Source organism: Heterodontus francisci, chromosome 14, assembly GCF_036365525.1.
Source record: "Heterodontus francisci isolate sHetFra1 chromosome 14, sHetFra1.hap1, whole genome shotgun sequence".
In the NCBI taxonomy this organism is placed as follows: domain Eukaryota; kingdom Metazoa; phylum Chordata; class Chondrichthyes; order Heterodontiformes; family Heterodontidae; genus Heterodontus; species Heterodontus francisci.
In genome coordinates this window covers 64,017,533-64,045,328 of record NC_090384.1, presented here as the reverse complement: position 1 = coordinate 64,045,328, position 27,796 = coordinate 64,017,533, and the positions used below count along the sequence as shown (strand labels likewise).

Genomic DNA, 27,796 nt, shown 5'->3' with positions numbered 1-27,796 from the left:
GGAGCGATATGAAAAACAAAAGCTCTAGACCCATACCTCTGTCCTACACAGTCCACGATGGAAATCCTCGCTACCCTCTGCTCTAGGTATTGCAGTATTGCAGTACTCCCCGGATCAGTGCAGTTAGCTGCAGCCTCTCTCTATAGGAACCTCTGGCCCTCTCAACCTGCAGGGTGTAATTTACCTCATTCAATCTCTCCTCTCGGCCTGTGGGCCAGCGAACGGCGTCGTCGGCATCAACTGCGAGGAACACAGCTCATAAAACCCAAATCACACAACAGGAAGGGCACGTTAAAAAATTAAGGAATATTTCCTTTATCCACCACACACTCCAGTGCCTGCGGTGCCAAGTGCTCACGGGGGGCAGATTTACATTGCCTTTTGCACTGATGTTCCGCAATTTCTCGCAGCTCCTTCTGCAACTGTGAGAGAGAGTTACACCATCCAATAGCAAACTCACTGCGCATGAAAGCGGTCTGCGTCATAGCAACCTCGTGCAAGGAACCTAGCAACCCGGTTTGCAACATAGTAACCCGGTTTGGAACATAGTAACCCCGTCTGGGACACACAGAAACCAGGTTTGGAACACAGAAACCCGGTGTGGAACACAGAAACCCGGTTTGGAACACTAGAAACCCGGTGTGGAACACAGAAACCCGGTGTGGAACACAGAAACCCGGTTTGGAACACTAGAAACCCGGTGTGGAACACAGAAACCCGGTTTGGAACATAATAACCCGTCTAGAACACACAGTAACCCGGTGTGGAATACAGTAACCTGGTGTAGAACACATTAACCCGGTTTGGAACATAGTAACCCAGTCTGGAACACACAGTAACCCGGTGTGCAATAGTAACCTGGTGTGGAACACAGTAACCCCGTTTGGAACACAGAAACCCCCTCTGGGATACACAGAAACCCAGCCTGGAACACAGTAACCCGGTTTGGAACACAGAAACCCAGTGTGGAACACAGAAACCCGGTCTGGAACACAGAAACCCGGTCTGGGACACAGAAACCCGGTTTGGAACATAGTAACTCGATCTGGAACACAGAAACCTGGTCTGGAACACAGAAACCCGGTCTGGAACACAGTAAGTGGAGTTGGCAGCACCGGCTCCCGCCTGAAGCAAGGTCTTCCCGCAGAGACCGAGCAGATCCCGGTGAGTATTGATCAGCGTGTTACCTGCCCGGCAGCACTTCCAGCCTCTCGACGGCAGAACACAATCCTGTGCAATGTTGAATTCGTTATGTTTAAGGCAAGGTGTAAAGAAAAAATAATAAAACATTCAAGTCTCAAATCAATCGGCAGTTACCAGTGTATTTTAGTCACACTCTCTCCAATGATCTGAGCTTGGTAAACTTCGTTAGACAATTAACGTCCCATCCCTAGTAAAACGGTTTCACGAGGCTAACACTGGCTACTGAATGGGAAAATATAGTCTTTTTAAAATTTAAATGTCTTCTAGACGCCTTTCAAACGACTTCCCTAATATTTGATGATGTTCTAAACAGCACTTCGCTGTAAATATGTGTTGTCTGTGCTTACCCGAGCGTGTTTGTATTTTTGGGGAAGGTACGTCGATCTTTGGGAGCTGCGACCATGCCTGTGGTTTACCCCGTTCTACAGTTCCGCGGATTTCCCACATTATTCGGAGACATAAGGGACACGAATGTTACCTTTGTTCTTGACACCTCGGAAAGCATGCAAGCTCACTTCAGTACAGTGAAGTATCACCTTGTGGAAACACTTTTGGCTAAGGCTTACAGTACAAACTACACTCGCTTTAACATTGTGGAATTTTCCAATAAGGTATAGTCTGCTTATACTAAGAAGGTTAAAGGTATAATTTGTACACTTTAGCAAAAAGAAACTTACTTAGAAGTAAATAAATGTTGTTTAAATATGTAGTGTAGCGTTAGTTAGATCTATTTGTTAAGCGAAGTATTATTAGCAGAGGTCACATAGGCGTTATAGTCGCTTATGATGTATATGATTTGAGCCCATATTTAATATTGGATATACATTACTTCTGTTAAATTATCATAATTATTGCATGCTGAATAATGAGTGTCAATCATTCATTTTCTAATCGCTGTCCCGATACATATTTACACTGTTAAATATCTCTTACGCAGGTAACCAAATGGTGTGACCGTATAGTTACATGCTCGCCCCAGACTGTCTACAGTGCAATACAGTGGATTCAATCGCTCAGCTGTACATTGGGCAGGAATCTGCTTGGTGCATTAACAGCAGCATTCGATGACCCAGTATGTCAGGCTATCTACCTGGTAACGAACGGCCTACCCGACAATGCATTAAAGGATATTTTTCACGTGATCCCATATATATCCCGCGGTCGTCCAATACACACATTCTACTTGTCAGGTAAATGGATAGACAGTGAAAGTCGAGAGTTTCTGCAGGGAATTGGTGGACTTACCCAAGGCAGTGCTCATCTCATTAGACTGAACACCTCTGGAGAGGTCAAACAGGTAACTTGTGGAAAACAAATGGCAACATTTTACAGAAAATGATGGGAGAGCACAGCAGGCCAGTTATCTTCAGAAAGGCAACGACCAGTCATAGAGGCGATGAAGGGTCTCACCCCGAAAGTTAATCTGTTCTGTTTATTTAGATGCCAGCAATGAACTGTAGACATTGAAAGCTAATTGCCTTTAAATTAAAATGTTCACTGAGAGAAGCAGTGTAAGGCCTTTTGCTCATGAGTAGCCAAGTTTATCACTTTAAATAGATTTTTAAAAAGACCCTTTAACCAGGAGCAGGCATGCATGTGAGAGGGAAAAAAATGACAAGTTACCTAGCTGAGGTCGATTTGTTTTCTGGGAAAGTTTGCTAAATATTAGCAAGAAATTGCCTCACATTGTGAAAGAATCTAATCATGTGTTTATTGTTACCTAGGTGATTCCTGTTTATCCTGCAGACCTCTCAACCTCTGGGCCCTTGTATTCTGATCTGAAATACTGCACTGTAAAAAGAGCGCTGAATAACAACCCTTACATTGGCTCAAGGGTAGATGGTTCTGATCCAGAAACTTTTCTCATGTATCCAGTCAGTGCGGACAGTCCCCAGGTTACTGCTGGGTTAGTCTTGTTTCTTCATCATTCATTTTCTTGATAAAAATATTGGTACTTGTAGTCTATTCATTTCCTTAATTATACTTTGATGGATATCTTGTAATGCCACACACCCCAATAGAAACCAAAGCACAGCATTTTAAATTAATGAACCACTTCAGGCTTATATTATTAAAATATGCCCCAAGCTGATTAAGTTTTGTAATCAAATAATTGGCTCTTCACTAAAACGATAATGTGAATATAATTCATTGCATTTATTGGACTATCTCATTAGTGATGCAATTAGTTGAGTCAATGTAATATCAGTCCTGAAATATTTCAATTTTCAAGGCAACACAGCATTAAGAGAAAATAGTCTGACCTAAAACTTCTAACTTTTGAGAGTGGGTATTAATAACAAGGCTGTCAGTTGCTCAGCATGTTTTGTTAGCTAGAGGGAATTTTGAGGGAATTTCTTTGCAGGTTAAATGGACTTGCTTAGCCTATCCTTTTGTTGGTCATACACTACTAAGACTTATTTTACTTTGATAAGCACAGTTGTTTTCTAGATTCACTGAAATTCTGAATCAGCCTGCAACTACATAACTTTTGATGATGTCAAATGGCTCTATGATAAATTGCTTTTATAAAACAATTAGGAAGTATAGGAAACAATGTAACCTCTCTAATTGAAACTAATGAATCTCAATACATTCTATCATAGGTGCCCCTCATTTTTTGTTAAAAGATATAATCCCCTCCCTCATTCCAAGTTGCACTAGATGTCCTCCCCAACTCTTTATCTGTGATTGTGTCTTTGCTTTCTATCTGTATCATCATCCAGAAAAACTGTTTACATAATGCAATTAATTCATTGTTATTCTCTAATTCCTGCTCTCCCCAAAGCAAAGTTTAAACACTGTTTGCATTAATCAAAATTAAACAAGGGTTGTGCACTGACATCTTTCCCAATAGTATCTGGAAATATGCTGACCCACGGGAGGGACCTCTTGGATCAAGTCAATTGATTTCTGGAGCCTCTGTCCTAGCAAGGCGGGAGTCTGATGGATTCTACTACCGTGGCACAATCAGGCAAGAGGTGGAGGTGAATTGTGCTCTTAATATTTATATTGAACTAGGAATAACATTTCTTTTAGTTTGCCACAGTCCTGGCACAACTGTTTATTTGTTCAACTACATAGTTTTAAATTGTACCAATCTAACAATAACCACCCCATCCAGCCCAGTTTATTTGGCACCAACTGATATTAATTTCAAATAATGAGTGTCAACTCTAGAAAAACTGGCTCTACCTTTTCTGCTGAAGCACTTGGCAGTGATGATCTGTGGTCTTCAGTGAAAATAAATCAGATGTACAAAAACTTGGGCTCTTGTAGGAAAGATGGTGGACTGGATTTTACCCTGACAGCGGGGAGGCCAGTGACCGGCAGAAAGGTGGGGAGGGGGTGGTGGGGGTGGTAGTGCATGACCCCGCCTCGGCCCTGTTTCGGACCCCGAGCCGAATTCCATGGCAAGCAGCCAATTAACTGCCTAGTGCCAGGATTCCCATCCCTTTAAGGACAGGGATCCCACCCCCAAGAGCTGCCGGCCAATCAGAGGGCCAGCAACTCAGCTGTACCAGCAGTGCCACCGGGAGCAGTGTCCACTGCTGGTACGGGAGGTGGCCTGGGATCAGGAGCAGCGCTGCAGCCTCGGACCTGGGTAACTGGAGCAGGCTCGCCACGGCCAGTCCGGTAGGCCCTGAAAAGGGTTGGAGGGATGGGTAGCTGAGGGCAGGGAGTGGGTAGTGGCACAGGGGCAGCCTTTTCCGCCAGGGGCCCTCCATGGGCCATAGATCATCCACGGAGGAGGGTCGCCCACCGCGCCTCCCCCCCCCCCCCCCCCCACCAGCCCACACGGACTCCACCTGGAGTTGCTGGGTGGCCTCCTCATGTGGCGGAGGCACTCCTGCCATTGGTAAAATGCCACGGCAGTGGGAAGAGGCGCTTAAGTGGCCAGTAATTGACGACTTAAGGGCCTCATTGGCCTCTGGGTGGGAAGGCCATCCTCGCTCTTCCCCGCCCCAGATAAATTCCACGGCATTGGAAAGGCGACGGACACTTCGCCCACCGCCTTCCCTTGCAATTTAAGGGGTCCTCCCCCCACCTCCATTACTGTCCCGACAGGGCTCCCAAAATTCTGGCTGGTGTTTCTGTGGAGGAGAGTGGAATGTGTTGTTATTTCATTGGCTGTCATTTTCACTTATCTGTGCTCTTCTGACCCAAGTAGGGACAGTACTAAACTTGGCATCACTGTGTGTGTGCACCATGGTTAGCTGAAATCAATTTTTTAAATGTTGATTTTTCAATCAAACTTAATTATAAAAACAAGAAGTGTTATACTGGCATTGGTGTATGTATAATAAATACGACAGTCATACTTTATGGAAGATGCACACTATTTGTACAGCAGAAAGTGCCATTTTATTTGTTGATGCAGCATTCAAATAAATTGCTGAGTTGGCTTTTCTTAGCCAGTGTGATGCTACTGATCTATACTGTCATTAAAGCCCTGAGAAAGGGGAACGAGAAATCAGACACTCTAATTGCAATTGCAATCCAGTGATTCCTGCTGGACAAAGTTTGCATGAATGCTGAGTGAGGACAGGATTGGGTTGAACTGTAACATCCCTCATGGCAGAATACCCTGATGAGGCTAAACTTTCAGACATACTATGATCGTTGCCTAAGGTACAGGAGAGTGGCTTCACTGAAACTTCAGCACTGATCGTTTGTGGTCTGCAGTGAACATAAATGAAAAGTATAAAAACTGGGTTCTTGAGGGAACGATGGTATTTCTGTGGAGGAAGGGGTAGGGATGGTTGACTGTTTTACTGGCTGAGGTGGCTGCCATTGTCACTTACTTGTACCTCTCTGACCCAAGTTAGCTCAGTGATAAACCTTCATATCCTAGTGCCTTTGTGAGAGGAGGAGACAGGTTTGGAAGAAAAAAGAACTTGTGTGAAAATCTTGCACTTGTCCTTGACTCATACTACTTCATTCCAAAGTATATAAATGTACTAATCTACAGGAATCCTGTTCACCCCTCACTCCTTTGCTCTCTGACCTACATTGGCTCCTGATTAAGCAATGCCTTGAATTTAAACTTTTTATCTTTATTTTTAAAACCGTCCTTGGCCTTGCTCCTTCCTATTTCTGTAATCTCCTCCACTGCGACAATCCACTGAGATATCGGCACTCCTCTAATTCTGGCCTCTTGCTCATCCCCAATTTTAATTGCTCCACCAGTGGTGGTCATGCCTTCAGCTGCCAAGGTCCTAAGCTATGGAACTCCTCACTAAAGGCCTGTTCAGGTCAGGGAAAAAAAATCCCACCTGAACCCAACAGATCCACATCGGACCCGAGCCCAACCCGGCTTGAGTCCCTCTATTTTTTCCCCCAACCAACCCGGGCCCGAGCCGACCCGACCCAAGCCCGACCCGACCACCGGAATGTTCACTTTACCTTCCGACTCCCAATCTGCAGGAAGCTGCAGCATGAGCGCGATGACATCATAGAGACGCTCACTCTGTCACTGCGCAGACTCAGAGTTTCCTTCCTTGACTTCCCGGACTCCCAGCTCAGGTAGGTTTTTCAACTTTTGAAACTTAGCCACAGAGCAAAATGCAATACTTATTGTGTGTGTCTGACCCAGACCCAGCCCGACCCAGACCCGGCTTGACCCAGACCCAGCCTGACCCAACCCAAGCCCGAAAGCTGGACCCGGAAGAACGACCCAACCCGACCCGAACCCGACACATGTCGTCGGGTCCCGTCGGGTTCGGGTCAGGTAGCAGACTTTACTCCCCACTACACCTTTCTGCCCTTCTACCTTGCTTTCCTCTTTTAAGACGCTCCTTAAAGCCTACCTCTTTGACTAAGCTTTTGGCCATCTACCCGAATATCTCCTGATGTGTCAAATATTGTTCTATAAAACTCCCATGAAGCACCTGGGGACATTTTACTACATTAAAGGCACTATATAAGTACAAATCATCGTTGTTGTTATGGAGTGTTTGCATAATTATACTTTACATAGCATATACTGCAGGTAACTAAAATAAAGAGCAACATTCTCATTCAAAATCATCCGCTAACGCAGAGTAAAAATTGGGCCCAAAGTGCCAGCAATATATATATATATATGTGAAGGAAAAGAGATACTGCAAAATAATTTCTTTCTGTTTTTGCCAGGTAAGGAAAGGATTATTCCTGATTGAGTTTGACAAATCTACTAAGGATCCAAGTGAGAAGTGGAAAGCCTCTGTACAGAAGACTGCATTGCATGATATAATTCAGTACAATGAGGCCATGAGGCATTCTGTGGTCCCAGGTGATAAAGTATTAGCACCTTGGGAATCAGATGAAACCAGATATGGTCCTGGAACAGTGGTATTTGGCATCGAAACCAGAAATCCGCTGCAAGGTATGGACTTCAATTAATATATAATATATATTTATATAGTTATTGTCCTGATTAGGGCTATAATGGATCTGATTTTATCTTTATCCTTTCCATTTAAATAGAAGAGTTACAAACTGGAAGTGCATTTAGAGTTCTAGGGGGTGCAACTGGTCAGAGGGCCGATAGTAAATTGAAACCTGTTTTAACCCAACGTTCTCAGCGTCATTGTGATCAAAAGATAAGATCTCCAAGCATACTGCTTAAACCACTTCCATCTACATAGCTATTCTGTCTTTGGTCTGTACTGAAACAATGTAAAAATATATCTAAATTCTTAAACTGTGTTCATTCATTCCTTCCTACCTCACAACAACGTATACCTCTGACTAGCTGTAGACAATGATAATAGTACAGAGTAATTTGATGAGGTTGGGCATATGGGGGTAACTTTTTGAACATGTGCTGGTGGTGGATAACCTTGCCCACTGTCAGCTTGAACTTGCAAAATGACTCCTTGTATAACATCAACCCCAAGCAGTGAAAAAAGAAATGACTGGTTCTTGAAGGAACAGTTATTGGCATACAACCCTTGTTAACTTGTAGGTCATGAGGGAACATTTATCGAATTCCAAGTCTAAAAACTGTGCATAATAGACATTATTTGAAGGGTCAAACAGTGCAACCCCAATGTCTGTTTTATTTTTCTGATTAGGAGTTCAATTATGTTAAATATGAGTGATATCTGTAATTGTTTTGAATTGTTAAAATATAGAAGGACCTCAGAGTTATGGACACTTCAGTGAATTGTGTTATGAGGATTACATTTTTCAATTCCCATAAACTTTCTACAGTGATGTACTTTACTGTGGTGCTTGTTATTGTGTACTGTATCTTTCTCTTTAAATTGAGACTTTTACTTTATCTAAAAGCAATTTTCACTGGAATAAAACTATTTTTAATAATTTCACTGTTATGTACTGACCCTTCAGATTTACAGCTATTTCAGAGTTACAGAAACCCTTTGGTTCCAATGTAACTGTAACTCTGAAACTATCCTGTATATTTGGAATTTTGGAATACAATTAAATCACTTATCAATTGATACCCAGACTTTAAAAATAAAACCTGATATGTTAGATCATTCTTCTACTCGTATGATAAGTGATATGTATTAACGTTAAAATATAGTTCCAGATCTAAAACCCTTCCCCATTTTTAATTAAACAGTGATGGAAGATGATGAGCTCTCTATAAACTTCTGGAACGGAAAAACAGTCAAAGTTTCCAGAAATGTGGCTATGTGGATTCAATCTGCTTTATATGAAAGAGTGCGACAGGAACTGCTTACTCCTCTATCATCCAGACAACAATTAAAGAATGAAGAATTGAGTACCTGCTGTGATGTTTGTCCGCTAAGGCCCCAGACGGTGCCTGTTCATTTATGCCACTTTGAACCAACATACATCCAGTCTTGCTATTCAGGTTTCCCTAGCCTGGACCCATATAATGATTACTGGCAAGGGTTCTATTGTGGCTTCAACGGTTTGCCAGCTCATTCTGTGTGTTACTGTTTTCCAGAAGTGATTTCTCCTGTAGCATGGTGGCCAATGACTCCAAGATCTACTAACGCAACAGCATTTGACAAAGAGGAGTTGGACAAGAAAGTTACTTCACAGCTTCAGGAATTAGATTTTCCAAAAAAGAAAATTCCTGAAGAAAACTTGCTTTCTTCATCTTCTTCCTCTTCATCATCTGAAGATTCTGATAGCAGCCCAGAGCCAACTGTCAGCAAGCCTACTTTGGAGGACAGGATGGTGAATACAGATGTTAAGCTGTTGGAGAAGCGGAGAACCAGTGTAAAAGATAGGCCTGATTGGAAGTATTGGAGTCAAAGCCACCAAGAACCACATCAAAAGAAACCAGGTAAAGTGAAACTTTCCTTTCAGTTATAGAGGGGATGAATTTCCTTGGACTTTGCCTTCTCATTTTTAAAAAATTCGTTCCTGAGATGTGAACATTGTTGGCTAGGTCAGCATTTGTTGCCCTTCCCCAATAGCCCTTGAGAAGGTGGTGGTGAGCCACTTTCTTGAACTGCTGCAGTCCATGTGGTTTAGGTACACTCACAGTGCTGTTAGGAGGGGAGTTCCAGGTTCTTGACCCAGCAACAGTGAAGGAACAATGATATAGTTCCAAGTTAGCATGTTGTGTGGCATGGAGAGGAACTTGCAGGTGGTGGTGTTCCCATGCATCTGCTGCCGTTGTCCTTCTAGGTGGTAGAGGTTGCAGGTTTGCAAGGTACTGTTGAAGGAGCCTTGGTGAATTGCTGCAGTGCATCTTGTAGATGGTACACACTGCTGCCACTGTGCATCGGTGGTGAACGGAGTGAATGTTTAAGGTGGTGGATGGGGTACCAATCAAGTGGGCTGCTTTGTTCTGGATGGTGTCGAACATCTGGAGTATTGTTGGAGCTGCACCCATCCAGGCAAATGAAGAGTATTCCATCACCCTCCTGACTTGTGCCTTGTAGATGGTGGACAGTCTTTAGGAAGTCAGCAGGTGAGTTACTTGCCACAGAACTCCCAGCCTCTGACCTGCTCTTGTAGCCACAGTATTTATTTGGCTGGTGCAGTTAAATTTCTGGTCAATGGTAATCCCCAGGATGTTGATGGTGGGTATTTTAGCAATGGTAATGCCATTGAATGATGGTTAGATTCTCTCTTGTTGGAGATGATCATTGCCTGGCACTTGTGTGGCATGAATGTTACTTGTCACTTATCAGCCCAAGCCTGGATATTGTTCAGGTCTTGCTGCATGTGAACATGGACTGCTTCAGTATCTGAGGAGTCACAAATGGTACTGAACGCTATGTAAAAATTAGTGAACAAACCTATTTCTGACGTTATGATGGAGGGAAAGCAATTGATGAAGCAGCTGAAGATGGTTGGGCCTAGGACACTACCCTGAGGAACTCCTGCAGTGATGGCCTGGCACTGAGATGATTGGCCTCCAACAGCCACAACCATCTTCCTTTGTGCTCGGTATGACTCCAACCAGCGGAGAGCTTTCTCCCTGACTCCCATTTTCTTCAATTTTGCTAGGGCTCCTTGATGCCACACTTGATCAAATGCTGCCTTGATGTTAAGGGCAGTCACTCTTATCGCACCTCTGGAGTTCAACTCTTTTGTCCGTGTTTGGTCCAAGACTGTAATGAGGTCTGGAGCTGAGTGCACGAGCAGAAACCAAACTGAGCATCAGTAAGCAGGTTTTTGCTGAGTAAGTGCTGCTTAATATCATTGTCAAGTACACCTTCCATCGCTTTGCTAATGATTGAGAGTAGACAGAAAGGGCGGTAATTGGCCATATTGAATTAGTCCTGCTTTTTGTGAACTGGACATACATGGGCAATTTTTTTCATTATTGGGTAGATGCTAGTGTTGTAGCTGTACTGGAATAGCTTGGCTAGGGAGGTGGCTAGCTCTGGAGCACTGTACTACAGCTGGAATGTTATCAGGGCCTATAACCTTTGCTGTATCCAGTGCTTTCAGCCATTTCTTGATATCACATGAAGTGAATTGAATTGAATGAATGGATGAATCAAAGACTGGCATCTGTGATCATGGGACCTCAGGAGGAGACCAACATGGATCATCCATGCGGCACTTCTGGCTGAAGATGGTTGCAAATGTTTCAGCCTTGTCTTTTGCACTGACATGCTGGGCTCCCCCACATTGAGGATGGGGACGTTTGTGGAGCCTCCACCTCTAGTTAGTTTTTAAATTGATCATCACTATTCACAACTAAGTGTGGCAGGACTGCAGAGCTTAGATCTGAACCGTTGGTTGTGGGACCACTTAACTCTATCTATTGCATGCTGCTACTACTGTTTAGCATGCTTGTAGTCCTGTGTTGTACTTCACCAGGTTGGCACCTAATTTTTTTTTAGGTATGCCTGGTGCTGCTCCTGGCATGCTCTCCTGCACTCCTCATTGAACCAGCATTGCTCCCCTGGCTTGATGGTATGATAGAGTGAGGGATATGCCAAACCATGAGATTACAGATTGTAATTGATGACAATTCTGCTGCTGCTGATGGTCCACAGTGCCTCATGAATGCCCTGTTTTGAGCTGATGGATCTCATGTAAATGGTGATTCAGCCAAACTTCCACTGAAGTTCCAATAACGGAGTGGGAAAAGTTCAAGGAAATTCACCCCAAAATAAATGACTTGTTTAGTGCAGGAATCAGATACCGTGTATATATGCTCTTAAAATCTGAAACCATTTTTACTATGATTCAATTTGTGTTTTTATTTCTGAAAGTGTTAGACAGAACACAAAAAATATACATGTGTTATCTAATATTCGAACATGCAGAATTTTAAATATACTTGTTGGTGTTCACAAAATAAAACTATTGGCCCATTAAAGGATTACAACAGCATTTACACATCACATTAAAAATAGCATAAAGGGGGTGTTAGGGTATAAGAATATACAGAGGTCACTCCTTTCAACGGATCATATACATTTTTCACTGTTACAGGGTCTTCTTTCAGTTAATTTGCTGAGACAGCTAAATAACTGCTGACAATGGCAAAGAAACTATGTGAAATGTGTCTCTGTCCAAAAGTAATTGAAAGAAAACTCCAGCATATCAATCTAACATTACTAACTTTAATGTTCAACCATGACTGGTTGCATTGCACAGATGACATCCCCAGGTTCCCTATTGCACCGCAGCCATTGTATTCTCTATGGTAGTGGTTCATATGTCTGTACTTATCATTACACCTTTGATGCCTTCTATAATTAAAGGCAGGCAATTTATATTTACCTGCTGCTTTTTGAAAAAGTTAATCTGCACATCATTAAATTGTTCTTGATGAAAATCCACTTCTCTATAACTTGTTGTGAAAACTTTATTCTAATCTCCATCCTCCAACCTGTATCCAGGGTTGCTTTGTGTATGTCTCAATATTGATATCGGGGAGCTCACAAGATAGTAGAGATAGTGTGATGTAGCGAATGAGTAACAATAATATTGACATGGCACCTGATCTGAAAATATATGGTATGTACTTGGTATTGCAGTACTACCAAAGTTTGTTACCAGAAAAAGCTACACAATATACTATAAACAACAGTCCACACCACATAATGTATGTTTATGTAAAAACAGCTATAAGTGATACAACATTACCAAATGTATGTACTATATATCTGATATTTGGTTTGTGATGTGAAACCTGGTGTATTGCATTTCTTGTTTGAAAAAGAATAGAAACTTATGGTTCATAGCCTAACCACTCCAATGAAATATTGAGGGAATGCTGCATTATTGAAGATCTTGGCCTCTGAATGAGATGTTGAACCTGGCCACAACTGTTTGTTCGGGTGGATATAAATTATCCTATTGCACTATTTGAAGAAGAACAGGAAATTCTGCTGTGTTCTGACCAATGTTATCCCTCTCTCAACATGTACCATCAAATAAGAAAATGTACTAGTTATGCATAGAATCATAGAATGGTTACAGCACAGAAAGAGATCATTTGGCCCATCATGTTCATGTTGGTTCTCTGCAAGAGCAACTCAGCTAGTCCCACTCCCCTGCCTTTACCCCATAGTCCTGCAATTTTTTTCTTCAGATAATTATCCAGTTCTCTTTTGAAGGCCAAGATTGAATCTGCCTCCTCCACTCTGTCAGGCAGTGCATTCCAGATCCTAACCACTCGCTGCATAAAAAAGTTTTCCTCATGTCGCTGTTGCTTTTTTTGCCAATCACCTTAAATCAGTGTCCTCTAGTAATGAATCCTTCGGCCAATGGGAACAGTTTCATCCTATCTACTCTGTCCAGATCCCTCTTGATTTTGAACACCTCTATCAAATCTCCTGTTAATCTTCTCTTCTTCAAGGGGAACAGCCCCAGATTCTCCAACCTATCCAAATAACTGAAGATCCTCATCCCTGGAACTATTTTAGTGAATCTCTTCTGCCTTAACAAAGTGTAGTGCCCAGAACTGGACACAATATTCCAGTTGAGGTCGAACCAGTGCTTTATACAGATTTATATCATAACTTCCTTGTTTTTGTACTCTATGCCCCTATTTATAAAGTTCAAGAACCTGTACGCTTTATTAACTGCTTTCTGAACCTGTCCTGCAACCTTCAATGATTTGTGCACATATACCCCCAGATCCCTCTGTTCCTGCATCCCCTTTAGAATTGTACCTTTTAATTTATAATGTCTCTCCTTGTTCTTCCTACCAAAATGAATCACTTCACATTTTTCTGCCATTTGTCTGCCCATTCCATCAGTCTATGTCCTCTTGAAATTTATCACTATCCTCCTCACAGTTCACAGTAGTTCCAAGTTTTGTGTCGTACACCCATAGCATTTCATTGCTATTTGTGGGAAATTGCGATTGTGGAATTACTGCTTTGTTTGCTTAAACAATAATTTACTGCACACCAATAGTTTGGACAGTGTATTTATATGCTATATAAATGCAGGTTTTTTATAATCTTTTAATCATGAATTGTACATATTTCCAGATCTTTTAAAATAAACGTTGTGGTTTAATAAGGGAGACATTGTTATTCATAGAAAAACACTGCAAATTCCCCCTAATGCACGAAATGAGTTTGCAATCTCAGCTGAACCATTAGGGATGACCCAAGTGGAGTAGTTGTATGACAAATGGTGGGGGTCGGAGGTAGGGTGGGGAGCGGGGGGGAGTCCTCAGCCTTTTATTCTTCTTAAAGTCAGCTGAAGAGTAATATTGGCCAGGCCTTGGATCCATTACTACCATACTGAATAACAATCCTTTTCTTTTTGTAGGAACATTATCTTCAAGTCCATTGAAGAGTTTTTCTGACTCCAGTCAGCTGATCTCTTCCATGCAGCTGCAGAACCTTGGACCAACCAATCGCTGTGCAGTGTTTGAAAACATCGATCGTATACATCATCAGAACAGAATCACAATGAAAGAGGTTCTAACACATCAGAAACATGACATCCCATCATCTACGAGGGTAAATTTACAAACTGATTGATGGTAGCCTCAAAATTGCGAGCATTTTTACCCATCTTCTTGTACATGTGCTTTGTGGCATATACTTAATAGCTTTTCTTAATAATTTTGTGCTTTTACCTGAAATATGAACTTGTTTTTTTCTTTCAAATGCTGCTATGTATTATCAGTATTTTCTGTTTTTATTCCCTTTTATTCCCCCATTTCCTCCCACAAATCTCCCTCTCAGCTGAAAAGGTGGACAGAAAACCTTCCTGGGTCTTTGACAATGCCACACTACAGCAGTCCCCTGCCAAGTACAGCCCAGACTGGACACATGATAATGTTCTGCACTCTCCTCCAACAATGAGTAAATCCCAGACTCAGGAAAGCACACCCTACTGAACAACTGCGGCATTTTCATTTGTCACCTCATTTCCTTTGATCATCACAGAAGAGGGGCTAAGTGGCCTATTCCTGTTCCTATGATCCTATCATAGACTTGCCAATGTTATGCTGTGTACTGGTGTCCACTGAACATTAGATTGACTATTCAAACTTATTTCAGATAGGATTCTCAGAACCAGTAGGCTTTTTCATTCCATATTTGTAACATGGGTCTCGAAGTGAAGGACAATGTTCTAACAAACTGTCAGCATCCAGTTTTTTTTGGGGTAATTACTCTAAAGTCAGTGTACAGAAAGATGCGTACTAATCACATAACCAGATACCAACCATTTCCCCAATTACAAAACGGAGCAGTATTTTTTTTCTGGTAAAGTGTTTCTGTAAATAGAAATGTAATTTTTAATTTCAATGACCAGATCCAGGCTCCACCAATTCAGGAGCGTCTAGGAGAGAATCAGTTATTACATGACTGCCAACATCAGGAAGCTGTACAAAGATCGAGAAAGAAAAAACTGCAACTGCGTCAGTGGGAGAAAGACAGAGAACAGCAAAGTGAAGACAAGTATCAACGTGTCCAGGCACAGCGCAGGTACATCAGCTCTGGGATAACAGTGCTTGAAAGTAGTGCAATACAACAGAAGTTAGCTTTGTAACACTGAGGAACCTGTTAAAGACAGGTAAAGAATAATGGACAATCAAGATTAAAGAATGTGACATAATATAATCTAGGGATTATATAGGCTGCAATGTGATGTGGGAGAGTGGAGGAGTGTCAACTGCAAATAGCAATTTGATACCCCAGAGTGATTACGGATTGTCATCTAATAATGGGGAGTGATTACTGTCTGCAATTTGATAGCCAGAAACTTTTGCAGTATTAGCAAAGAGCTAACTGTATTTGCTATGGAGTTCAAAATGTTTCCAGGTGATCATTACTTGCACCAGTTGCGGTTACATTGCATTAAGTGTGAAACCAAAGTTGAATGGGACTATTTCCTGACTGATTTGCAGTTGACTGCACCCCATAATTACAAAACACAGCTTGTGTTGGTGCAGAGCTCAAGCCATTTCAGCTCATAGCAAACCTTGCAGTTTGACCAACCTATAAAAGTAAAGAAAACTAGGAACTAGTTTGTGTTTGTATTACTATCATGTTTGATATTTTAATTTATTGAAATATCAAGAGAAAAATGCAACATTAATGGTTGCAGATCTGTTATGAAAACATCAGGAAAGAAACATATCACACTATAGTAGAATGATCTGTTCAATTCTTTTTCCATTGCTCAGTACAAGGTAGTGTAGTGGTTACATTATTGGATTAGTAATTATGAGGTCTGGCGTAATAATCCAGCAAATATGAGTTCAAATATCACCATAGCAGTTTTTGAATTCAACAGCAGTATAAAAATAAACTTAGTAAGCTGATTTTATTTGCTGTTGGAATGTTGTAAAAAAAAACACAACAGGTCCACTAATGTTCTTCAGGGAAGGAGATCTGCTGTCCATACCCAGTTTGCCTTCAGGTGGCTCCAGTCCCACACCAATATGTTTGACTCTTAACGGCACTCTGAAATGGCCTACCTCAATCCACGCTTACTCTAGGTGCCTGTTTTGATGACATAGGAAAACCCACACAAGACATCCAGGTTCTTTTCTTTTATTTCTGTGCTCAAAATTGCACATAAATCTGAAATTACTTGAGAATTGCCTGGATTTTGCTGTCAGTGGCAAAGTGACAGTGCTTGCCATTGACTTCGAAGAAAGCTTCCGACAAAAATCTAGCAACTGGGGCATGGATATCCCCTTTCCCAACATTAGTTTGAATCTTGCCTTCATCGGTCGGGGCATAGAGTATAAAAATTGGCAAGTCACGTTGCAGCTGTACAGAACCTTAGTTCGGCCACACTTAGAATATTGCGTGCAATTCTGGTCGCCACACTACCAGAAGGACGTGGAGGCTTTGGAGAGGATACAGAGGAGGTTTACCAGGATGTTGCCTGGTCTGGAGGGCGTTAGCTATGAGGAGAGGTTGGAAAAAACTCGGATTGTTTTCACTGGAACGACGGAGGTGGAGGGGCGACATGATAGAGGTTTACAAAGTTATGAACAGCATGGACAGAGTGGATAGTCAGAAGCTTTTTCCCAGGGTGGAAGAGTCAGTTACTAGGGGACATAGGTTTAAGGTGCGAGGGGCAAAGTTTAGAGGGGATGTGCGAGGCAAGTTTTTTTACACAGAGGGTGGTGAGTGCCTGGAACTTGCTGCCAGGGGAGGTGGTGGAAGCAGGTACGATAGCGATGTTTAAGAGACATCTTGACAAATATATGAATAGGAAGGGAATAGACGGATATGGGCCCTGGAAGTGCAGAAGGTGTTAGTTTAGGCAGGGATCAATATCGGCGCAGGCTTGGAGGGCCGAATGGCCTGTTCCTGTGCTGTACTGTTCTTTGTTCTTTGTTGTTCTTAAGTCAAGAGGATCTCCAGACATTCACCAACAGTGATGCCATCAAGCAGGGTAAGCAGCCAACCACATTGAAGTATAATCACAGACACCAAACCAGGAAGTAAAATGCACTGATAATGTTTCATTTTTAATATCATTTTACAGTGATGTAAATTATTGGGATTAAGATAGAAGATGAGTTATCATAAATAAAGCTTAAAAGATATTTTCAAGATATGAGCTTTTTTATCATAATAGAGAAATTTGACATCGCCCAAAACAATTAGTTCTTCAGGGTGAGAGATTTTTTCAGTCGTAATTATGAACTTAGTACACGATTAAAAATCCAGTTACACTTCATGCAACCAGGTGTAACTTTTTCAAGGGTTTTTAGGGTGTTACTAACTGCATACAAAAGAAAAAAGACTTGCATTTATATAGTGCTTTACTTCTCTAAACACCTAGTAAGAGTGATGTTCTCACCAATTCAACTTTTCTGATTTCATTCATGGGATGTAAGCATCACTGGTAAGCCAGCATTTATTGTCCACCCTAATTGTCCTTTAGAAGGTGGTGGTGAGCAGCCTTCTTGAACCATTTCAGTCCATGTTGTCAGGCAAACCCCCCACTGCCAAGACTGAGGCAGACATTATTTCGCCACATGAACAAAAACTTAAAATTGCAAGCCCTGACTGGAAGGACATTTAGAAACATAGAAAAATAGGAACAGGAGTAGGCCATTCAGCCCTTCGAGCCTGCTCCGCCATTTAATACGATCATGGCTGATCATCCAAACTCAGTAACTTGTTCCCGCTTTCTCCCCGTATCCATTGATCCCATTAGCCCTAAGAACTATATCTAACTCTTTCTTGAATATATTTAATGATTTGGCCTCAACTGCTTTCCGTGGTAGAGAATTCCACAGGTTCACCACTCTCTGGGTGAAGAATTCTCTCCTCATCTCAGTCCTAAATGGCTTATCCCTTATCTTTAGACTGTGACCCCTGGTCCTGGACTCCCCTGCCATCGGGAACATCCTTCCTGCACCTAGTCTGTCCAGTCCTGTTAGAATTTTGTAGGTTTCTATGAGGTCCCCTCTTATTCTTCTAAACTCTAGTGAATACTAGCCTAATTGACCCAATCTCTCTTCTTACATCAGTCCTGCCATCCCAGGAATCAGTCTGGTGAACCTTTGCTGCACTCCCTCCATAGCAAGAACATCCTTCCTCAGAAAAGGAGACCAAAACTGTACACAATACTCTAGATGTGGTCTCACCAAGGCCTTGTATAATTGCAGCAAGATATCCTTGCTCCTGGACTCAATATGAAGGCCAACATACCATTTGCCTTCTTAACTGCCTGCTGCACCTGCATTCTTACTTTCAGCAACTGGTGCACAAGGACACCCAGGTTTCGCTGCACCTCCCCCTTTCACAATCTATCGTTGTTCAGATAATAATCTGCCTTTCTGTTTTTGCCACCAAAGTGGATAACTTCACATTTATCCACATTATACTGCATCTGCATCCCCAGCTTATACACACTACTGAGTCAGCGGCGCTTGAGATGGCTTGGCCATGTGAGCCGCATGGAAGATGGCAGGATCCCCAAAGACACATTGTACAGCGAGCTCGCCACTGGTATCAGACCCATCGGCCGTCCATGTCTCCGCTTTAAAGACGTCTGCAAACGCGACATGAAATCCTGTGACATTGATCACAAGTCGTGGGAGTCAGTTGCCAGCGTTCGCCAGAGCTGGCAGACAGCCATAAAGGCGGGGCTAAAGTGTGGCGAGTCGAAGAGACTTAGCAGTTGGCAGGAAAAAAGACAGAGATGCAAGGGAAGTGCCAACTGTGTAACAGCCCCGACAATCAAATTTTTCTGCAGCACCTGTGGAAGAGGCTGTCACTCTAGAATTGGCCTTTATAGCCACTCCAGGCGCTGCTCCACACACCACTGACCACCTCCAGGCACTTACCCATTGTCTCTCGAGATAAGGAAGCCAAAGACTGCATCTGCCATGTATTTGCCCACTCACTCAACCTGTCCAAATCAAACTGGAACTTCTCTGCATCCTCCTCACAGCTCACACTCCCACCCAGCTTTATGTCATCTGCAAACTTGGATATATTACATTTAATTCCCTCATCTATATCATTAATATATATTGTGAATAGCTGAGGTCCTAACACTGATCCCTGCGGTACCCCACTAGTCACTGCCTGCCACTCAGAAAAAGACCCGTTTATTCCTACTCTTTGTTTCCTGTCTGCCAACCAGTTCTCTATCCATGTCAGTACCTTAGCCCCTTCCCATGTGCTTTAATTCTGCACGCTAATCTCTTATGTGGGGCCTTATCAAAAGCCTTCTGAAAGTCCAAATACACCACATCCAATGGTTCTCCATTATCTATTCTACTAGTTACATCCTCAAAAAATTCCAGTCGATTTGTTTAGCATAATTTCTCTTTCATAAGTCCATGTTGACTTTGTCCAATCCTGTCATTGTTTTCCAAGTGCTCTACTATTATATCTTTTATAATGGACTCTAGCATTTTCCCCACTACTGATGTCAGCCTAACAGGTTTATAATTCCCTGTTTTCTCTCTACCTCTTTTTTTAAATAGTGGGGTTACATTAGCTACCCTCCAATCCGTTGGAGTCCATAGAATTTTGAAAAATGACCAGCAATTGCATCTACTATTTCTAGGCCCACTTCCTTAAGTACTCTGGGATGTAGGTTATCAGGCCCTGGAGATTTATCGGCCTTCAATCCCATCAATTTCCCTAACACCATTTCCCTAATACTGATTTCATACAGTTCCTCCTTCTCGCTAGACCCTATGTTCCCCAACATTTCTGGGAGGTAATTTGTGTCCTTCTTTGTGAATACAGAACCATTTGCATAGTACCAGCCAATGTTGAAACAATGGGGATTCAGCAGGTGCTTCCCCAATACACAGAAGTGGTCAGACCAGTTTTAGTCACGTGGCTGTTGCAGAGAATTTGAACTTCCAACAAAGGATGTTGAAGAGACTGTTCCATATAAGGAGCTAGTCACATGACTAACCTGCTGGGCAACCTGGGAGTTTTTTTGAATTTGAACTCCCAACAAAGGGATTTGAACAGAGAACGCCATGTGCTCATGGACTGAGAGCATCTCCTCTCCTGTCTGCCTGCCTTCATCTCTTCCCACGGAACGGAATCTTGTAAAAACAAGTGAAACTGAAAGAGAGAAAGGTTTCATCAGTGAACAAGGTTTTTAAGAAAACTACTGGGCCCCAATGAAATGCAAGACCATATCTTCAATCAAGTACTAGAGTGAGCTCAAGAAACAGTAACAAGTTATTGCCTCAAACTGTTCTACTTATCTTTTCTTCTGCTCTTTTCTGTCCCTATCTGCATGTTTATATCGTGTGTGCATGCTAGCGTGGGCACGTCATATATCTGTAGGTGTGAACCATATTTTAAGTTTAAATTTAAGGTTTAATAAATTTCATCTTTCTGCTTTGAACTAAAGAGAGCCTGTTTGTGCTCATTTCTTTGCCTTATAATTGGAAAGTTGTGAACAAGGATTAAAAAACTCAAAACACTGTGTATTTAAAATAAAACCCTGTTGCAATAAGACCAGGTGAAGACAGCAAAAGATCCCTAGACACATTTCTCACCTGATCGTAACAATGTGTTGTAATACTGTTAAGGAAGGGAGTTCCAGGATTTTGACCCAATGACAATGAAGAAGCAGCAATATATTCTCTCGTCAAGTTGGTTTGTGACTTGGAGGAGAACATGCTGGTGGTGGTGTTCCTATGCGTCTGCGGCCCCTGTTCTTCTAGGTGATACAGGTCGCGGGTTTGGAAAGTGCTGTCGAAGGAGGCTTAGCAAGTTGCTACAGTGCATTTTGTAGATGGTGCACACTGCTGCCACTGTACACCGGTGGTCGTGCAAGTGAATGTTTAAGCTGGTGGACGGGGTTCTGATCAAGCAAGCTGCTTTGTGCTGGATGGTGTCAAGCTTCTTGAGTGTTGTGGGAGTTGCACTCATTCAGACAAGTAGAGAATATTCCGTCACATTCCTCACTTGTGCCTTGTCGATGGTGGACAGCTTTTGAGGAGCCAGCAGGTGAGTTAGTTGCTGCAGAATTTCCAGCCTCTGCCCTGCTCTTGTAGCCACAGTATTTATGTGCCTGGCCCAGTTAAGTTCCTAGTCAATGGTAACTCCCAGGATGTTGACAGTGGGGGATTCAGCAATGGTCACGTTGTTTAACATCAAGGGGAGATGGTTAGATTCTCTCTTGTTGGAGATAAGTCACTGCCTGGAACTTGTGTAGCGCAACTGTTCAGACAACTAATCCAAAATTACCTATTCTCTATTTTTTGATCGGATTTTATTTATTATTACAGCTTTGATGAATTGTTATGCACTTTTCAACCCTGGCATCCCAGTATCAATATCAGGTGCTGTCTGGTCACAGGCAACTGCAGAATGAAACTCTAATTATATCCAAACTCTAGTTTCAGAAGAGCACCTGCTAGCCTAAGTGCATCAGTATGAATTTTCCCACTTTCCAATTATGATGTATTTACAATCTATATTAATGACTTAGATGAAGAGACAGAGTAATGTATCTAAGTTTTCTGATTATAGGTAGGCGGGAAGGTAAGCTGTGGACACAGAGAGGCTGCAAAGAGATATAGACACGTTAAGTGAGTGGGCAACAAGATGGCAGATGGAGTATAATGTATAGAAGTGTGAAGTTATTCACTTTGGTCGTAAGAATAGAAAAGCAGAATAGTTTTCAAAAAGTGTGACTGTTGTAAATGTTGATGTTCAAAGAGACTTGGGTGCGCTTGTACAAGGAACGCAGAAAGTTAGCGTGCAGATACAACAAGTAATTAGGAAGGCAAATGGCATGTTGGCCTTTATTGCAAGGGGATTGGAGTACAGAAATAAAGAAGTCTTGCTACAATTGTACAGGGTTTTGGTGAGACCACATCTGGAATACTGTGTGCTGTTTTAGTCTCCACATTTAAGAAAGGATATACTCGGAGGTGGTACAGCAAAGGTTCATAAAACTGGTTCCTGGGATGAGGGTGTTGTCCTATGATAAGTGGCTGAGTGAATTGGGCCTATATTCTCTGGAGTTTGGAATTTAGAAGAATGAGAGGAGATCTCATTGAAACATACAAGATTCTGAAGAGGTTGGATAGGGTAGATGCTGAGAGATTGTTTCCGCTGGTTGAGGAATCTAAAACACAGGGGCACAATGCCTGGTTTGGAGGGCTTGAGTTATAAAGAGAGATTGAATAGGCTGGGTCTGTTTTCCCTGGAGCGAAGGAGGCTGAGAGGGGACATGATAGAGGTATATAAAATTATGAGAGGCATAGACAGGGTAGATAGCCAGAGTCTGTTTCCCATGGTAGGGGTGAGTAAAACTAGAGGGCATAGATTTAAGGTGAGAGGGAGGAGGTATAAAGGGGATCAAAGGGGTAAATTTTTCACACAAAGAATAGTGGGTATCTGGAATGAGTTGCCTGAGGAGGTGGTGGAGGCAGGAACAGTAGCGACATTTAAGAGGCATCTGGACAGGTACTTGAATGAGCAAGGCATAGAGGGATATGGAATTGATGCAGGCAGGTGGGATTAGTATAGATAGACATTATGGTCGGCATGGACGTGGTGGGCCGAAGGGCCTGTTTCTATGCTGTATGACTCTATGACTCTATGACAGTCTCAGGATAAGGGGCCAATCATTTAGGACTGAGAGGAGGAGAAATTACTTCACTCAAAGGGTTGTGAATCTTTGGAATTCTCTACCCCAAAGTGTTTGGATGCTCCATCATTGAAAACATTTAAGGCTGGCTGGGATAGACAGATTTTTGGTCTCTCAGGGAATCAAGGGAAAAGGTGAGCAGGCGGGAAAGTGTTGAAGCCTAAAATCAACCATGATTGTGTTGAACGGTGGAGCAGGCTCGATGGGCCATATGGTCTACTCCTACTCCTACTTTTTGTGCTCTTGTGTATTTTCCATTGTGAATTTGTGCCTAGTAAGAAATTTATGACGCATTTTATGTAGAACCCTTACAATCAGCAGTGTGAGATTTTCATCTCATTACTCTGGACTGAGTTGAAACCTAAGTCTTTCAGGCTGTAGGCCAATATCTAACAGATTGCAACTTTTGGTATAGAGACCATTATTTAACCAACTAAAAGGGAACACACACTGCACCTTTCGGGATACATTCTGTGCGGCATATTTTTAGAGCAGCAACCTTTTGTCCAAGGTGTACACTAGTGCAGACAATGCAATAGCAAATCATTATTTTGTTTCATTTTCAGCCACTATGATTTTTTCACAGCCTATTAACACAACAATGACTTGATTCAGCATTTTCTCTTCAGGGAGAAAGTGATTCAGCATCTGCAGAATCACTGCGAACAGGTTGCAGACTGTGAACGCAAACTGGAGGAAACGAACAGAGCCAAGCAGCATTTGCATCAGAAGACTCAAACCAGGATCCAGTCTATAGCATCTGAGGACAAGGAGAGAGAAGCCCAAAGATTGGCATATCTCCAGCAGGTGACAGCGAGGAAGGATTCGATAGAGGCAGAGAAAGTGAAAGCAGATGAGATAAAAGAAATCCAGAAGCAGGTAACTTACTCAGGAAACTGTACCTTGGGAATGTGAAACAAATAGAAAGAAAGAACACGTTTATATAGCTCCTTTTATGACCTCAGGACGTTGTGAAATGCTTCACAGCCAATTAATTACTTTTTGAAATGTGATCACTGTTGCAATGTAAGAAAACACTGCTGTCACTTCATGCTCAGCAAAGTCCCACAAACAGCAATGAGATACTTGACCAATTAAACTGCTTTATTCGGTAATGTTAGAAAGCTTGACCAAGTACAGCTTCTACAGAGTACTTATCCTGGGAATTTGGTAAATGAGGGAAGTCGGTGCACTGTCGGAGGAGGTGCTGCTCTGGTCTTTTACAAAACAAGGAGCGGTCTGAGTGAGAGAGCAAGAGACAGCAACTCAGAGGCAAGAGTGCTACCACAGAGCCACAGCTAACACATATATGTAATTAATTTTTCTGCACAAAAGCTACAAGTCATAACTTTCCAGATAACTAATAGTACAATGACTTTGTTGGAATCATCAAATCATAGAAATTTACAACACAGAAGGAGGCCATTCAGCCCATCATGCCTTTGCTGCCTCTTTGAAAGAGCAGTCACGCTTAGTCCCACATCCCGAATTTTTGTCCGTAACCCTGTAAGTTCCTCATCCTCAAGTACCTGTCTAACTCCCTTTTAAAATTATTTATGGGATCAGCTTCCACCACATTTTCAGGGAAAGCCTTCCAGATCCCAACAACTGTCGAGTGAAAATATTTCTTTGACATTTCCTATCCAGATCTTTTTCCAGTGATTTTGAATCCATGACCACTAGTTATTGACCCACTCACCAGAAGGAATTACTCTAGCAAAACCTCTCAATCTTGATAACTTCTATGAAGTTAACCCCTAACCTTCTCTCTTCCAAGGAGAGCAGTCCTTAGTTTTTCCAACTTCTCCTCATAAGTTAGGTTTTTCATTAGTTGGGGAGGGGGAGTTTAAATGTTGCTGTTTAAATGTACTACATTGAGAACTGTGTAATATGTTTTTGTAATATGTAATACGTATTATGATTCTCCACATTGTACGTTCCTCAGATTTTTTGTCATTGACTTGAGCACATAAACTAGGCTGATACTTAGATGCAGTACTGATAGACTGCTGCATTGTTGGAGATGCTGTCTGTCAATTGAGACATTGGGCTGAATTTTATGCCACCCCAAAGAGCAGGATGGTGGTGGGGGGTGGGGCACGTAAAATGGAACGGGAGGCTCTGGAAGCCCTTCCCCACCTGATCCCGCCACCACCTTACGCAGGGTGACGGAGGCGAAAAGCGTCCTGCCCAGCCCAGACCAATCACGGCCCTTAAGTGGCCACTTAAGGGCCTTTGCCTGCCTCCACATGGTTATTACGCATGGCAAGCAGGCGTCCTAGACCCGAGAGAAGCCACATGACAATAGCAGGCGGCTCTCGAATGTCCCAGGGGGTCCCTCATGTTCGGGCACCCTGTGCCCGATGGAGGGCCGCTCCGCCTACCCCAACCACCCCCAACACGCCCCCCTTCTCCCCAACCGACCACCCTTGCCTCACCGGGGCCTGACCGATTACCCCCGGCGAGGGAACCAAAACTTACCTGTGCTCCAGGCTCCCCGACATCTTCTCTTCACACTGGGCTGTAGTCCCAGTCTTGGCCACCACTCCTGGTGGCACTGCTGGGACTGAAGAACATAAGAACATAAGAACTAGGAGCAGGAGTAGGAATTCAGCTCCTCGGGCCTGCTCCGCCATTCAATATAATCATGGCTGATTTCATCTTGGCCTCAACTCCACTTTCCTGCCCGTTCTCCATAACCCTTCAACTCATTTCTAATTAAAAATCTGTCTATCTCCTCCTTAAATTTACCCAATGTCCCAGCATCCACTGCACTCTGGGGTTGTGAATTCCATAGATTCACAACCCTTTGAGAGAAGTAATTTCTCCTCATCTCTGTTTTAAATCTGCTACCCCTTATCCTAAAACTATGACCTCTCGTTCTTGATTGCCCCACAGGAGGAAACATCCTCTCTATGTCTACTTTGTCAATCCCCTTAATCATGATATATACCTCAATTAGATCTCATCTCATTCTTCTAAACTCCAGAGAGTAAAGGCCTAAACTGCTCAATCTCTCTTCATAAGACAAGCCCCCCATCTCTGGAATCAATCTAGTGAACCTCCTGTGAACTGCCTCCAGTGCAACTACATCCTTTCTCAAGTAAGGGGACCAAAACTGTACGCAATACTCCAGGTGAGGTCTCACCAATGCCTTGTACAGTTGCAGCAACACTTCCCTACTTTTATACTCTATTCCTTTAGCAATAAATGCCAAAATTCCATTTGCCTTCCTTATCACCTGCTGTACCTGCAAACTAGTTTTCTGCGATTCATGCACGAGGACACCCAGATCCCTCTGCACCGAAGCACTCTGAAGTTTCTCTCCATTTAGATAATAATTTGCCTTTCTATTCTTCCGACCAAAATGGATAATAACCTGACACTTATCCACATTAAAATCCATCTGCCAAATTTTGGCCCATTTATCTAATCTATCCATATCCATTTGTAGATTTCTTATTTCTTTATTGCAACTTACTGTCCCACCTATTTTAGTGTCATCTGCAAATTTGGCTATAGTACCTTCTATCCCTGCATCCAAGTCATTTATATAGATTGTAAATAGTTGGGGCCCGAGGACCGAACCCTGTGGCACCCCACTTACATCTTGCCAACCAGAAAAAGACCCATTTATCCCGACTCTCTGTTTTCTGTTGGTTAGCCAATCCTCCATCTAAGCTAATAAATTGCCGCTAACCCATGTGAACTTACCTTGTGTATTAACCTTTTGTGCGGCACCCTATCAAATGCCTTCTGGAAGTCCAGATAAACTACATCTACAGGATCCCCATTATCCACTTTGCTTGTTACAGCTTCAAAGAACTCTAGCAAATTAGTCAAACACGATTTACCCTTCATAAAACCATGCTGACTCTGTTGGATTGCGTTTTGACTTTCTAAATGTCCTGTTATTACTTCCTTAATAATGGATTCTAACAATTTCCCAATGACAGATGTTAAACTAACTGGTCTATAGTTTCCTACTTTCTGCCTCCCTCCCTTTCTGAATAAGGGCGTTACATTAACTTTTTCCAATCCACTGGAACCTTTCCCGTATCCAGAGAATTTTGGAATATTATAACCAATGGATCCACTATCTCCGCTGCCACTTCCTTTAAGACCCTAGGATGTAGGCCATCAGGCCCTGGGGACTTGTCTGCCTTCAACCCCAATAGTTTGCTCTGTACTTTTTCCCTAGTGATGATGATTGTTCTAAGTTCCTCCCTTTCTATAACCTCTGCATTACCTGATACTATTGGGATGGTACTAGTGTCCTCCACCATGAAAACTGAAGCAACATACTGATTTAGTGTCTCTGCCATTTCTGTGTTCCCTTCTATTAACTCCCCATTCTCATCCTCCAATGGACCAACATTCACTTTAGCTACTCTCTTCCCTTTTATATTCTTTTAGAAGCTTTTGCTATCAGTTTTTATATTTTGCACTAGTTTTCTTTTATAATTTACCTTTGCTCTTTTTATTACTTTTTTAGTAACCCTTTGTTGATCTTTAAAAGTTTCCCAATCTTCCAGCCTGCCACTGGCCTTTGCAATATGGTATGCCTTAGTTTTTGTCTTTATGTTATCCTTAACTTCCTTGCTTAGCCAAG

General features: G+C 42.4%; 1 protein-coding gene across 7 annotated transcripts in view; it reads left to right on the top strand.

Annotated features, from left to right (window-relative positions):
* Nucleotides 1–532: 532 nt before the first annotated feature.
* c14h11orf16 (chromosome 14 C11orf16 homolog) overlaps nt 533–27,796 on the top strand; it is a 58,761-nt gene continuing 31,497 nt past the window's right edge. For 5 of the 7 annotated variants that reach the window (XM_068046353.1, XM_068046350.1, XM_068046352.1 and 2 more), the window contains exons 1-10: nt 533–1,164; nt 1,578–1,814; nt 2,141–2,500; nt 2,928–3,109; nt 4,061–4,190; nt 7,339–7,570; nt 8,777–9,472; nt 14,389–14,582; nt 15,385–15,557; nt 23,814–24,063. In XM_068046353.1, the coding sequence (XP_067902454.1) occupies nt 1,605–1,814; nt 2,141–2,500; nt 2,928–3,109; nt 4,061–4,190; nt 7,339–7,570; nt 8,777–9,472; nt 14,389–14,582; nt 15,385–15,557; nt 23,814–24,063 (2,427 nt within the window). In that variant the 5' untranslated portion in view covers nt 533–1,164; nt 1,578–1,604. Of the gene's footprint in view, nt 1,165–1,577; nt 1,815–2,140; nt 2,501–2,927; nt 3,110–4,060; nt 4,191–7,338; nt 7,571–8,776; nt 9,473–14,388; nt 14,583–15,384; nt 15,558–23,799; nt 24,064–27,796 lie in introns of those variants that run through there. The other 2 variants (XM_068046354.1, XM_068046355.1) reach the window with 2 other exon arrangements.